This window comes from Quercus robur, chromosome 5 (assembly GCF_932294415.1).
Source record: "Quercus robur chromosome 5, dhQueRobu3.1, whole genome shotgun sequence".
Taxonomy (NCBI): Eukaryota; Viridiplantae; Streptophyta; class Magnoliopsida; order Fagales; family Fagaceae; genus Quercus; species Quercus robur.
The window spans coordinates 25,916,020-25,930,434 of NC_065538.1; the positions used below are offsets into that span (position 1 = coordinate 25,916,020).

Below are 14,415 nucleotides of genomic sequence, written 5' to 3' on the forward strand. Positions count from 1 at the left end.
TTACTCAATAAAAAATACACATGTAGTTTCATTTAAATTCAACCTCAAACTTCCCATTGTCATACTACCTTTGAAAACGTAAATTTATTAATGAATAAAGCTAAATATAGCATAGAGGTTACAGTGGTGAGGCACAAATCACAAAAATAAAAAAAGAGTATCATTCATTAGGTGATTGTGGCTAGTGATAAAGTATATCAAATCTATTGGCGTATATTGTTCAAACAAATTGAAATCCGCATACAATTCTTCATTATACATATATTTGTACATTGTACAAGCAAAGTTTTTTTTTTCAATATTGTACAACCAAAAATATCCCTCCAATATCTCATTCATAGCATTTGTTGCTCCATCTAATTGATGCTTCTCACCTTGCTCATCTACAAAGTAATAATGATTTCCACAATGTTAAAAGGGAGATATCGATGAAGTGAGATCAATTTGAGAATTTCGAAGGAGTTGTGGAAAGAAAATGGAAAACATACTTGATAAAGGGATAAAGAAGAAGAGATTAAAGAAATATAGTATAAGAGAATAAAAATTTATGAAAAGAAAAATACACAATGTGCAAATAATAATTTTAATAAAATCGAAGAAAATATACCTCTTTGAAAAGAAAGATGGTGATGAAGTGAGGAAAAAATTCTGGAGATCAAAGGAACTTTGGAAAGAAACTAGAAAAAAGGCTTGAGAAAGAGAAAAAAAAAGTGTGAGATTAATTAGTAAAAAATTATGGAAACAAATATATAAACTAATAAATTAATAATTTCAACAATATCAAAGGAAATAAACCTTTATAAAATTGGAGATGGTGATGAAGTGAGCAAAAAGTTGAGGTAGTATAAAAGCATGTGCAAAGAAACTGGGAAAAAAAGTACTGTGAGATATTTTTAAATAAAGATAGCATGTGTTACTCGTTAGAGGAAAAAATGTGTCAAGTGTAGTTGTTAATGCATTTAAATATTTTTCTAACTGTTTATAAAAATATTTTCAAAAAAATATTTTTAAAGTAGGTAACCAAAACTTTTGGTGCTAAAAGCTTGCAGCCATTTGTTTTAGAAATTAAAAAAAAAAAAAAAAAAAAAAAAAAAAAAAAAAAAAAAGTTAATAAAAAACGTAAATTTCAATATTAAAAGAGAAGTGCTACGTCCCCAACATTTTTACAATAAATTATAGGCAGTAAGAGGTTATTAACTCTTATTTGAAGCTACTACTTAAATTATTTTTTTGTTTACCAATTACAGCAAGTAAAAACCTGACACTTAGAATTTATTGTGAAAGTGTTGTAAACATGTTGTAAACATAACATTTCACATAAAGGGTGGAGATAAAATAGGCTAAAATTTAGCATTTTGAAAATGAGTAGTTTTTAGTTTTATGTGGGCGTTACCACATTAGAGTTGTATTTTTTACTTGGTCTTTTGTCTCTGATTAAACCTAGAATTTAGGGATATTTTTTAATCACTGAAAAATTCATCTTAAATAGGGGAAACTCTTTAAATAGTATTATAAATAAGAGAGGTATGCCATGAATATTTATTGTAATCTTTTACCTTTATATATTAAGAGGATTCAGAAAGTTAGTTATTGTAACTGAATTGGCATTTCTCCATACACAAAGTACTTAAGAGTCTAGGGGGGAAAAGGATTCGAACTACGGCGTTAGCAGCATCTTATAATTATTTCTCAAAAAGAAAAATCCTTTAAAAAAAAAAAAAAAAACTGCCGGTTATTAGCTCCCCACTAGATAGCAAACCTGCCAATCGTCTATCACAAAACAATTTAACTTCCCACTGCCCCACGTTCTATCAAGAAAACAAAAAAAGAAAAACTATCCAAATATGACCGGAGCTAATTTTGTGATAAACCACCAAGATAAATGCAAATGATTGCTTAAAAATTGTAGTAGTTATTTAAGGGCTAAGAATAAATAACTAGCCTCATCACACGTGCTCCGCATGTCAGATGAGGCTTTTTTTTTTTTTTTTTTTTGAGTTTAATGTAAATTTTCAATTTGAATTTATCTATTGTTAGTGAGGTTACACAAGAAAAAAAAAAATAAGAAACTAAAATTTAGGAATTGAAATAGACTAAACTACTAGGTTTAGTATATGCTAGTTTTTAGGGAGGGAGGGGAAAGTATCAAACATGCATGGGATATATTTAAATAGAAATTGAGCTAATATTTAGGGAAAAAGTTTCTTGAGTTTTTTTTTTTTTTTTTTTTGAATTTTATTGAATTACAATTTTAACCTTATAATTTTTTTTTTTTTAAGAATAAAGATTATCTAATTAAATTAGAGGTATTTTTTACATTTTTTGAAGGCATAACTAACTTTCTGAATCCTCTTAATATAGAGAGATTACAAATTTCTAAATAAAATAAAAACCATGCAAAGCACAGGTTAACAACTAATATATATAAAAGCAAACATCATGTGAAAAAGCATGAGATTCTGCCAAGTAGCATATTGTATGATATTTTTTTCATCTAGGCTTCCACCTTATCTAAATTTAGCATTTATGTTAAATTATTAAGTAATGACAGATGCATTTATTCCAATGTATTAATAAAATTCGAAAAGTTGTATACATTTTATAACTTTAAAGGTTTTAGATAGATATTAATGGATCTTTTTTTTTTCTTTTTTCTTTTTTTATACAAGATAGAAATTATACTCTAGACAAATCTAAATGTATATGTGTGTGAAGCTCCCTCTTGGTGACTTGAACCCCGGCTCTTACCCCCTCTTACCCCCACACCTCACAAGCACTTATATTTATAGAGTGATCATTGCATTAAGGGTGTGCAGTGGTTTAATGAATCTAAAATGTCATGAGAAAGGTAGGAATTAAGAAAAAAAATTTATTTTCTGCATAAGACTAACTTCAATGTAGAAAAACACCAAGGAATCAACAGGTTTGTAGGTGATAATGTGAACTGTGATCTGGTGACATTTGTTGGTTGTATGAATGAGATGAATTTTTTTCCCAATGTATTTATTTTGAATTTAGTTTTACTAGAAAACTTCATAGATTAACTATGACTAAAAATAACAGTATTCATAAAATTAATGGATCATAAATAATGTCTTACAAAATTTATCAAAATGCACCTCTCATCACACAGGATATCTGCTAGTTACAACTTACAATGAATAGAAGAATCCCTTAAGTCTTATCCCACAGATCCAACATCCATGACACTTCATTCATATGATATAAGAAGCACCACACTGATAAATGACAAGGTCATTCATAATACTTCATAATTTTGGACCTCCCATTAAGGGCACTTCCTACTTTTGACAGAGGTGACATTGATTTGATCCTCTGAAAAAATTAGTGTATCCCACTCTGAGCATGAAGCACACCCAATCTACGCAAACCCAATTGTGGTTGGCCCATGAAGTACCCAACCATAATCTAATAAGGATTTTACTAATGTGTGCCCTTAAGGTACACATTAATTTCAATTTTTGGTAAAAAAATTTTTGAGAATTGAAAAAGTAATGACAGTTTTTTCAATTCTCGAGAAAATATTTTCAAAAATAGAAAATTTAATATATGCCCTTAGGGCACACATTAACCGGACCCATCTAATAAAGCTCAATTGAAAACCCAGCCTAAGAGAGCTCAAAGTCTCACAGTAATTATAGCAAATTTTGTGTTTTGGGGTCCCATGGAGGACCCAAATGATGAATTGTTCGAGGTATACTTTAGTGCTAAAAGGGACTTTTAAGTAGCTTTATGTGTTCGTTAATTCCTTGTTCAAACTATTCAATGATATCAGATATTAATATTACTTCTTTTGTTTTTCAAATTGGAAAAGGTCTATAATGCAGTCAAACTAGGATCAACCTCGACCCCTCACTTTTATAGCCTTAAATACTATGTAGTAGTACTACTACCAGTGAATACAGCAAGAAAAAACTGATTTGAACTTTGAATATAGAACGGTCTAATCACTCATGGAAAAAATAGGGCCCTGGGAGGCCTGATTTAAAGGATCCAAGTCAATTATTAATTTGGCTTTATTTGTTAGAAAAGCTTTCATTGATTCTCTGCCAATATGTAAGACATGAGAGTCATCTCATAAATATAAAGTGTAATAGCAATTCAACATTATTAAGGTACACCTATCAAAAAAGTAAAAATTATTAAGGTACAAAAAAATCTGATTCAAGGATATGGGTGCACTATGCTTTCACGAATTGGTGCATTTGGTTGGATTTTACTAGTTTGGTTAAAGATTGGAGAAAGAAAAGGCAAAAGAAGATTTAGAAAGAAAAACCCTTCCTATTCATTTTAAGTAAATGGTGAGACATTATGGTTTAAGAATGAAATTAGCATAATTATATATGACAAAATAGAAATCAACTAAGGCACCAATAGGAAAAGGTAATTTGGTCACATGACGTTTAAATGATAATAATTGCATTTCAAAATCATTGGTGAATCGGTAGAAACTATCTATATGCACATCTCCTTCTCCAAAAAATATATATACGTGCACATCATGTAATTAATTAGTCTATTAATACTTACTACTTAAAAAGAAATGAAACATTTAAATTGAATGTTCTAAAAAATAATATTTTAACACACCAAAAAACTACTTTATCTATTTTAACATAATATTTGACAATACCCTTCACATTTTATCTCTTACTTTTATCAAATCACCCACTAAAATAACTTAAATAAGATTAGCCTTTTATTAATAAAGATAAAAATAAAAAACTTAGCCACATATCAGCCAACCTGACGCTATAAAAGAATTAAAAAAAAAAAAAAAAAAATCAACTGCAAAAGAGACATAAATGACGTGTGAGAGGAGAGAAGAAAAAGAAGAGAAAGAATAAAAAATAAAATAAAATAAAATAAAAATAAATATAAGAATAGCATTGAGCTACAAAGCATTTTTATTTTTATTTTTATTTTTTTAAGTTTAGCACATTCAATAGAGCATGTTTTTTTTGGTATTTGATGTGATAAAGTGCTAAATTTTAGCATTTAGAACATTTAATATTAGTGCCCTAATAAAATTTTAAAAAAAAAAAACCTTAATTTGTTAGTTAGATACCTATCTACAAGATATTAATTGCCCAAATCAAAAGTCCAGAGTCCAAGTAGTAAATTGATATTCATGTCAAAGTAGGAATGATAATTAATAAAAATTTAAAGGCCCTAATTTAATGTCTTAGTTTTACTCTTATTTATTTATATATATATATATATATATCCTTTTTTTTTTAATAAAAACCCTAATTTTAATGTCTTCTTTTCTTTTCTTTTCTTTTTTTCTTTTTTTAAGAAGATTATATATACCTTATCTTAAGAAAAAGTTTAGAGAATATTTTCGTCCAAAAAATTTAAAGTGGAGATGAGACAATTTAATAAGATGATTGATTGAACGTGATGGCCCACCCTATCTAGCCGTTGCACCCACTACCACCGTTTTGCCAACGTGGCACTTAAAATTTGAAACGACTAGCATTTAAAACCCTAATTCGACCGTTACTTCTTACTCATACTCAAACCTCAGCCAAAAAAAAAAAAAAAAAAAACACCACGCACACTCCACAGAAGAAGGAGAAAGGAAAATCTCAATCACTGAGCAAGAAACAATAACAATGGCTTTTGAGTGTGCATTCACAGAGGAAGAAATGGCTGTCAACGACAGCGTGGGGTACCCGAAAGTCTACGCGAAACTCTGCCGTGACCGCCGTGTTAGTCCCTACAGCCGTGGCCCTCCTTTCACTTTCACACCTTACAGTCTGGAGGAAGATGAGGTAAACAAAACTGTACCCTTTATAGCCCTCTGGTTGGTTTCCGAGAAAACATAGGAAAATGAAAAATAAAAGTGAAGGAATTGAATTCTGGGCTTTATATTGTTTGCATCTTGGTTTCCGGAAAAGTAGGGAAAATTAAGCATAAGCAAGCCAATAGAGTTCTTAATGCTACAATTTTTTATAATTATATGTAAAAATACAGAGAAGTTAACGGGGATTCTAGGTTCCCTATGGTTGTCACAAGAAATGTGAGAGTAATTTATCAGTTTTTTAGATCTGGATATGAGATAATTATAATTCACTAAAAATTCAAACTTTTGAGGTCAGTAATATTAAATCAATTATGGGTTTCGCATGAATTAAAGAATTTTGGATCAGAATCATTCAACGAATAGTATCAGGGTATAGAATGTTGAATGAATTTGGGTTTTGCATGAAACTCGGTTTGCTTTTTCCCCTCAAATATTATTTTGTGCTGTTTTTTGTGATATCTTTCTGGGGTTTTTAGGCTTTGAGAGTAAGGGATTTAGATCAGATGTTCCCAATTATCGATCCAAAAGCTAAACCAACTGTCAAGCCCAAGATTTTTGTCAGTCTCTTGTGGAAGCAGCTCAACCACCTTGGGTAACCACTTTAAATTTTGCTCCGTAACTTTCAGATGTGAACAAATTTGCAAAAAATCAATCTTGGGGCCTCTGATATTTATAATTTTTCTTCAATTTTAGGAATGCTGGCTTTGATCCTGCTGTCATTCGAGTCGATCCATATGGCAATGTTCTCTACTATCATGCTGATTCGGCTTCTCCTCTTGCTTGGGATATTGATCATTGGTTTCCTTGCTCAAGTATATAATTGATTACTCTCTCTCTCTCTCTCACACACACACACACTCACTCAAATTCATTGGTCTTTTTGCTGGAAATGCAGGGGGAGGGATAACTGTTCCAAGCAATCTGAGAATATTGCAGTGGCAAGTCTGCAAGAAGAAGCATAATAAGCTGGAATTTTTAGTCCCATGGTGGGAATTTCAACTGGGAATCTCTGTAAATCAGTTCTTGTCCTTTTTTGCCTCTAGAAACTCAGATTTCAGGTGGGTCTGTTTCATTATCTTCCTTTTTATGCATTTCTATCCAAAATAACAAAGGTGGTTAATGATGTTTCTTGTTTTTAATTTTTTAGGCACAGAGCATTCTCATTTTTGTTCTTTGAAGGTGAAAATGAAGAATTGAATGCTTCCCAGACAGTGGATTCACATTTGTTTCCACAACATTTTATGGACTCCAAAGAGCAAGTTGGCCTTGCTCCCGCTGCAGTTGTTGTATCCAGAAGAGAATCTTATGACACGTCATCGGTTTTGAAATCATTGGATTACAATAGGCCGCTAAGGCTACAGTCTCCTGCAATTTGTAAGTAAAAGAATGTCAAATTAGTGACTTTTATTTGTACTTGGAAAAGCATTTCCGCACCTAACAAATCCATGTTAATTTGATTATGTTAGCTTCAAGGAAAATAAAGCCTAATGTCCTGAAAGAAAATGAGAATCCGAACTTTGTTACGAACCCCTACCAAGCAATTGTCATGGCTAGGGATTCCCTGAAACAAAGAGAAGAAACTGTAAAGATGCAGACAGAAATACAGAAACTAGATGATGAAGTAAATGAACTGAAGGAAAAGAATGAGGAGGAAAGGCTCACTATTCAAGACCTAGAATTGGTGCTTATAAAACGTAGGAGAAGAGCAGAAAAGTGCAGGCGACTAGCAGAGGCACAGCATTCGTATAGGACTATGCTAGAGAAGATGATCAGAGATGCAATGCACCAGTAAGATTATTTGTATGAAATTTATTTGCTTTCAAATTCTCGTAGATAGTTTACTGATAAGTTTCTGAACTGTTTATTGTAGGAGTGTCATTTATAAGGAACAGTTGAGACTGAACCAGGCTGCAAGTAATGCACTCATGGCAAGACTTGAAGCACAGAAAGCAATTTGCGATGCGTCAGAGAAAGAGCTTCACAGGAAATATAAACAAAGAGACGAGATTGAGAAGCAGATTAGGCCTGAGTGGGAGCACGCAAGGAAGAGATCAAGAATGGATGATACCTTATTAGAGGAGAGGGACAGTAAAACTGTCCTTTATCTTCCGGGAATCAAGCCAAGGACACCTTTACACAAAGAGCTGAGAGTGTTTCTAGAGGAGGAACAGAAGGCATCTCAAGCTGGTTTATCTTCTGGTGAAGAACAAAAGCACGAAGAAATTCAGGTGCAAGAGACCGAGGAGAATCCTGAGAAACATAACAGGTCCATTATTGCATTGGAGGATGAAACCCCACTAGAGGATAAACTTCAGAAACTTAACATTCAACTCACGGTTCCTCGAGAACCAGAAATAGAGGAAGATGAAGAGAGCAGGAAGCAGCGTGGCAAAGGGAATATAGAGAAATGGCTCCAAATGCTTTTAGAGAATACCCAAGAAGACTTGGACATTCAAAATGCAAATGAAAATGAAAAGAGTGGGACTGATGAAATAATCAGAAATCTGAATCTGAAATACCCACAGGAGGTAAAGATTTCCAAAAGTCCAGAACATGAAGAAGAGGTTCATGAGGCGAAGCAAATTGCTGCAGAGAAGGGGGGTGGTGTGAAAAGGATAGAAGAAATCATTGAGATAGAAGCCAGAAAAACACAGAAAGAAGAGAGTGGTATTGGTGAAGTATTTGGAAGTCGTAGTTTTGAAGGGAGGGAAAGAAAGGACCATAATGGAAAGGAAAGAAAGCTTGTCAGGTCTGAGAGTGCCAGGACCTTCCGGAGAATCCCATCTTCTCCATCTTTGATCTTGGGTATGAGAAAGGGAGTGGACTGCATAGGCAAGAAGCCTATGGTAAATGGTGATGATGATTTTGATGGCGACCAGGTTGGTGGGAACAGTTTCATCATGTCATCCATTAAGTCAATCAAGAAGGCAGTGAAAATATGAAACTCTCCTTGCCCTATGAATATGTAATGTCTTTTTGTTTGTTCTTTTTCTTTTTCTTGATTGTTTATTAAAAGAGTGTACTAGCAGTCGCTCCTCAAGCTGAATAATTGTGTGAAACTTAGGTATTCGATTGTTTTTAATGTGTATAACACTGGTTTTAAAAGATATATGTGATAACGACGGCTTGTTGTTCCCTCTCTATTCTGGTCAAGTACTGTGTAAACTTTTCAAAAGCATAAAACAGGTTTATAGTAAATTTTGGATTTTGTGTTTTGCAATTTCCTAGCTGCTAGATTTGCCCCAAATGTTCTTTCCTGGAAGCATCAAGAAAATAAAAGAAACAAAATTATCCATGCTAAGAAGAATGACATCATACTCAAAAGAGATCATAAATAATAGGAGGAACATCAGGTTTAGAATGACTTGGCGAAGAAAATTACATAAATAAATCATATGTAATGTAGGTGGAATGGAATCCAAAGATTTTACCCAAACAACAAAGAAAAGTTTTAATCTACTAGTGCTTTCGTACATTTTTTTTAAAGAATCAGTAAGAACTTTTGTTGCGAATTCGCAACACCCAAAAAAAAATTAATAATAATTAATAAATAAATTTTACACAAAAGCCCAAATAGGCTCAATCCCAACAGATAAGAGAATACAGGACTCTGCATCATACAGACCAAAAAAAGCAGCACAGTCTACTTAATACAGCTGCAACACAGCCTAACATGACATATTACAATTCCTAGAGAGGGTGATTCCCCTTTTATACAATAGGACCCTCTTTAAAACAGAGTTCCCTGCCCATCTCTTTATCAAATAGGCACCCAACAGAGAACAGAACAGTATCACTCTGTATCAAAACAGGCCAAAGCACATCAGCAACAGCCTGCCCTATACAGATGCATCACTACTTAGCATGACATATAACAAATCACAGAAGGGTTAATACCCCAATTAAAACATAACACTCTGTTGATTACAGTATCCCCTTTCCAGCTTTGGCTAGTGCTCTTGTATATCAGCTACACTAAGATTTTATCCATTCGAGTATAGGACAAAAAATGGAAATAATTCAAGCCAAGAATAAGGTAGGTGATGAGGAATTTAAAAAAGAAGGTGCTGTGATGGGTGCATAATGGAGCCTTTCTATCGATGATCTTTCTTATTGCATAAGCAAGGGTTAGTAGTCGAAGTGCTGCATACTCAAGAAAGCCAATAGACCTTGAATGGCCTAAATGAAAGGACTTATTAAGAGGAGTTGACTAAAGTATCAGATCTATATATATATATATATATATATACACACACACACACACAGCACTTTCAATTTAAATAAATCTTATTAATTTGGCTAGTGCTCTTGTATATCAGCTACACTAAGATTTTATCCATTCGAGTATAGGACAAAAAATGGAAATAATTCAAGCCAAGAATAAGGTAGGTGATGAGGAATTTAAAAAAGAAGGTGCTGTGATGGGTGCATAACGGAGCCTTTCTATTGACGATCTTTATTAATGCATAAGCAAGGGTTAGTTGTCGAAGTACTGCATACTCAAGAAAGCCAATAGACCTTGAATAGCCTATATGAAAGGACTTATTAAGAGGAGTTGAATAAAGTATCAGATCTACATACACACACACAGCACTTTCACTTTAAATAAATCTTGTTAATCTGGTCTACCCAGTCAAATCAACTCTCCTGCTTATGTATCCCATACTCAGTGTCATTGATCTGTCTGGTGGGAGAGATCCACCAATTCCTTTGTTTCAATGTGTTGTATCTTCTCCTCAGGTGTAGTCTCCATTCAATAAATGATTTCCTCCCTGGAGTGAAGGTCATCTGTCTGGTCTATATGAGAAACAACAGGTTTTGAACATCGTGAAGGAAAACATTTAAATAAACCATGTGTGCATTACAAGGAAGATGCGTGAAGGCGTGGAAAATCTATTCATTTTATTAAAAACAACAAAGAGAAGGTTCAATATTTTATAGCCTAACTTTCATAGGAATATACGATGACATGGATGTTACCCAGATGACAAAATTTGGAAGAAAGAATTATCTCAATATTATACCACATACATTAATATTTACAAAAGCATACACTGTATAGGAAAACCCTGGATGGGTTTTTGGGGACCATTACCGGGAACTTAGATAAATCAAATCCAGAGGAAATAAAACCACAGTATACAACAACCCTCATCAAGAAAACAACGCCTTGAGTAGGAGGTGATTCTGATGTCTTTTTCCCATCCTGGAAAAGCATGTTCTTCTCTCTCTAAGTCCACCATCATACTTGAAAATGATCAAGTTCCAAGCTTTTCTGCATGCAATTATCATGGTCAGTTCATTGCCAGGTTACATTCTGGTTCTAAGTGCCATTCCGTCATCCATAAACCCATTAAACATTGTTGACTGCATATATGAACTTGTCATTCCTTTACTTTATCACAAGTCAACAAAAGGTTAGGAATTATTCCAGCAGTATTACATATTAGACTTTCCCCAGTAACCTACATCCCCACACGAACAGAGGCCATCCTTGAAATGGTGGAACTGTTGAGTATCCCTAACAGAAATCTCCCTGCGTACAACCTTAGTGATGAATTTTACAGTATTGTGACAACTTTGGCACATGAATAGATTCTTTGTCACCCATATAGGCATCCCCGGGGCGGTGTTAATGAGCGCATATGCAATGGCCATTCTCTCACTGTGTCCACAAAAAATCTCAGCTTTTGAAGCTTCAACTTCATCCATAGAACTCTTTTCAGGCCCATTGAAACCAGCTGCCTTCATTTTCTCATAAAATCCCTCTAGAACTGCTTTTATTTCCATTATTTGAGGATGGAAATTATCACCACTAAGGAAAGCATGAACTTTTCCCTTTATTTCCACCCAACTGCACCCAGGATCCACAATGAGCCCTCTCTGTCTCATTGTCTTTCTGACTTTTGCAACTTCATCCCATTTTCCACTGTCAGCATAGAGATTACAAAGTAGAATATAATACCCAACACTTGTTGTATCCTTTTCAAAGATATGACGTGCGGCAAGTTCCCCAAGCTCAACTTGACGGAGGATCCTGCATGCATTTAACAAGGCTCCCCATATTGCTGGATCAGGTTCTATAGGCATCTTCAGTATAAACTCATGAGCATCCTCCAATTTCCCAGCACGGCCAAGCAAATCAACAACGCATGCATAATGCTTTCGGTTAGGGGTGATACAGTATTTATGTTGCATACTGTGAAAATACTCCAAACCTTCCGTCACCATACCAGATCTACTGCAAGCACACAATAGTGAAATAAATGTAATATCATCTGGATTTACGTTTGACCCCACCATTCTCTGGAATAGTTCCACAGCATGTGCTCCTTGCCCCCGCTCAGCATACCCCGTCAGCAGAATATTCCATGCTGCTACATCTTGTTTGTGTGTGTTAAATTGATTCCATGCAGGTCTCATTCTTCCACACCTCACATACATGTCCAAAAGTGCATTTGGTAAAAAACCGTCCAACCCTACTCCAGTCCTTAATGCATGGGCATGAATCTCCTTTCCACACATCAAAGCTCCTATTCTAGCACATGCAGATAAAATAGAAATTAATGTAACAGAATTTGGTTTTAAACTGAGTTTCATTTGCCGAAAGAAGATCAAAGCCTCAAAGCTCCGATTGTTGATCCGAAGCCCAAGCATGATTGATGTCCAAGATATCACGTTCTTTTCAGGAATAGAGTGGAAAACATCTAAAGCTTTGTCAATGCATTTACACTTGGAATACATGTCAATCAACGTGTTAGCAACTAAAACATATGAGATGTGCCCTGTCCTGTTAGCAAGCTCATGAAGTTTAACACCCATATCCAAATGGCCTAAACAAGCACAAGCAGACAGAACACTGGATAGAGTGATCTCATCAGGAAGGACCCCCTCTAACTCCATCAATTTGTAAGTTTCCAAAGCTTTAGCAGGCCGTTTGTTATTCTCATAAGCTGAAATCATGGCCGTCCATGACACCACATCTCTATATTCCATTCTAGAAAAAACTTTCTCCGCTTCATCCCAGTGCCCAACACTTGAGTACATCTGAATTAAAGAATTATACACTGAAACATCAGCCCCAAACTCTGTTCTGATCACATATCCATGAACTTGCCCCCCTAATCTCTCATCACCAAGAAGCTCACAAGCAGAGATCACACTAGTCATGGTCATCAAGTCTGGATTAACAGAAAGTTCACGCATAGAGAAAAACAATCTTAATCCTTCCAAACACTCTCCATTCTCAAAATACCCCGAAATCATTGCATTCCATGATATCCTATCTCTCCTTGGCATTCTATCAAACACTAACCGTGCACTTTGAACATCACCACATTTCACATACATGGTAATCAATGCATTCACCACATCCACATCTGACTCAAACCCAAATCTTAACACATGCACATGAACCTCCCTTCCCCTAACCAAGTCCGGTACACCACCACAAGTCCTCAAAACACAAGGAAAAGTATACACATCAGGCTTAATACCAACCCACAACATCCTATGATACAAATCCAATGCCTCGTCAAAAAACCCTGCTTTTGCATACCCACCCACCAACACATTCCAAGAAAACACATCCCTCTCCTCCATCTTCCCAAACACATACCAAGCATTACCCAGATCACCAAACCTCACAAACATACTCAACAAAGCATTACCAAGCCTAACACTCAACCGTGAGGTTGAATTGGACACATACGAGTACACTATAGTCCCCTCATCATATGCTCTCTTCCACTCACATAGCCTAAGCAGAGCAACATAAGCATCTTCCTCTACAAAAATTTGAAGCTCTTGCATTGAGTCTAAGTGCTTTAGAGCTTTTTCTAAGTTCCCAGCAAGACATAGCTCACATATATCTGAGTTTGGGTTGTGGGTGGTGATAGAAGATGAGGATGAGGAAGTTTTGATGACTGAGAGTGAAAGTTCTTGTGTTTTTTTGAAGGAGAGGTGGTGGGTATGGAGGTTATGAGAGAGATTGAGGGCTTTGGGCTTGTGGGTTTGTGGAGTTCGGTGATGGGGATGGTCTGGGTGGAGAGAAATTGGAGAGGTTTTAGCAAAAGCAGCCATTTTTGGTTTTTGGAGGTGTAGAAGCAGAGCCAGAGCAATGAGAGCATGGTTTTTCAGGGGTTTTGGGTGAGGTTTAAGTTGACAGTAACCAAAGCTAATCTCTGGAAACTGCTTTTGTCTTTTTTCAGGTTTTGGTCCCATTACTGTTGAGCTTCGTTCTAAACCCATTATAATTGTCGTCTTATCCAAATGACTGTCGGACTAATTTGGCATCCATGTTTCTCTTTTTACTTTCCCTCGAGAAATTTTATTCCATGGTGCAATTAATAGTTTTACTCCATTATAGTTTTTTGTATTTTTTTTTTTTTTAAATTATAGTCAGACTATACACAAATAAAATAAAATAAAAACAAAATTAAAATATCCATAACCAGAGTAAATTTATGCACGCAAATCAATAAACAAATCTCAATATATTTTCTCTTTTTAAAAAATACATATTACAAATCATAATTAAGTATTTATTATTATTTTTTAAATTATATCATTATGGCCCTCACTAG

The 14,415-nt window shown here is 34.5% G+C and overlaps 2 protein-coding genes across 2 annotated transcripts; one reads left to right on the forward strand and one right to left on the reverse strand.

Annotated features, from left to right (window-relative positions):
• The first annotated feature begins 5,551 nt into the window (after positions 1 to 5,551).
• LOC126725625 (uncharacterized) lies at positions 5,552 to 8,971 on the forward strand. Its single transcript, XM_050430429.1, has 7 exons — positions 5,552 to 5,798; positions 6,307 to 6,422; positions 6,524 to 6,642; positions 6,726 to 6,888; positions 6,978 to 7,204; positions 7,297 to 7,618; positions 7,701 to 8,971. Exons 1-7 carry the CDS (start codon positions 5,640 to 5,642, stop codon positions 8,770 to 8,772), a joined length of 2,178 nt encoding a protein of 725 aa, XP_050286386.1. The 5' UTR covers positions 5,552 to 5,639; the 3' UTR covers positions 8,773 to 8,971.
• Positions 8,972 to 10,703: 1,732 nt separating this feature from the next.
• Positions 10,704 to 14,111, reverse strand: LOC126725626 (pentatricopeptide repeat-containing protein At1g15510, chloroplastic). The gene has a single exon (XM_050430430.1). The coding sequence runs from the start codon at positions 14,078 to 14,080 to the stop codon at positions 11,270 to 11,272; it is 2,811 nt and encodes a 936-aa protein (XP_050286387.1). The 5' UTR covers positions 14,081 to 14,111; the 3' UTR covers positions 10,704 to 11,269.
• Positions 14,112 to 14,415: the final 304 nt, after the last annotated feature.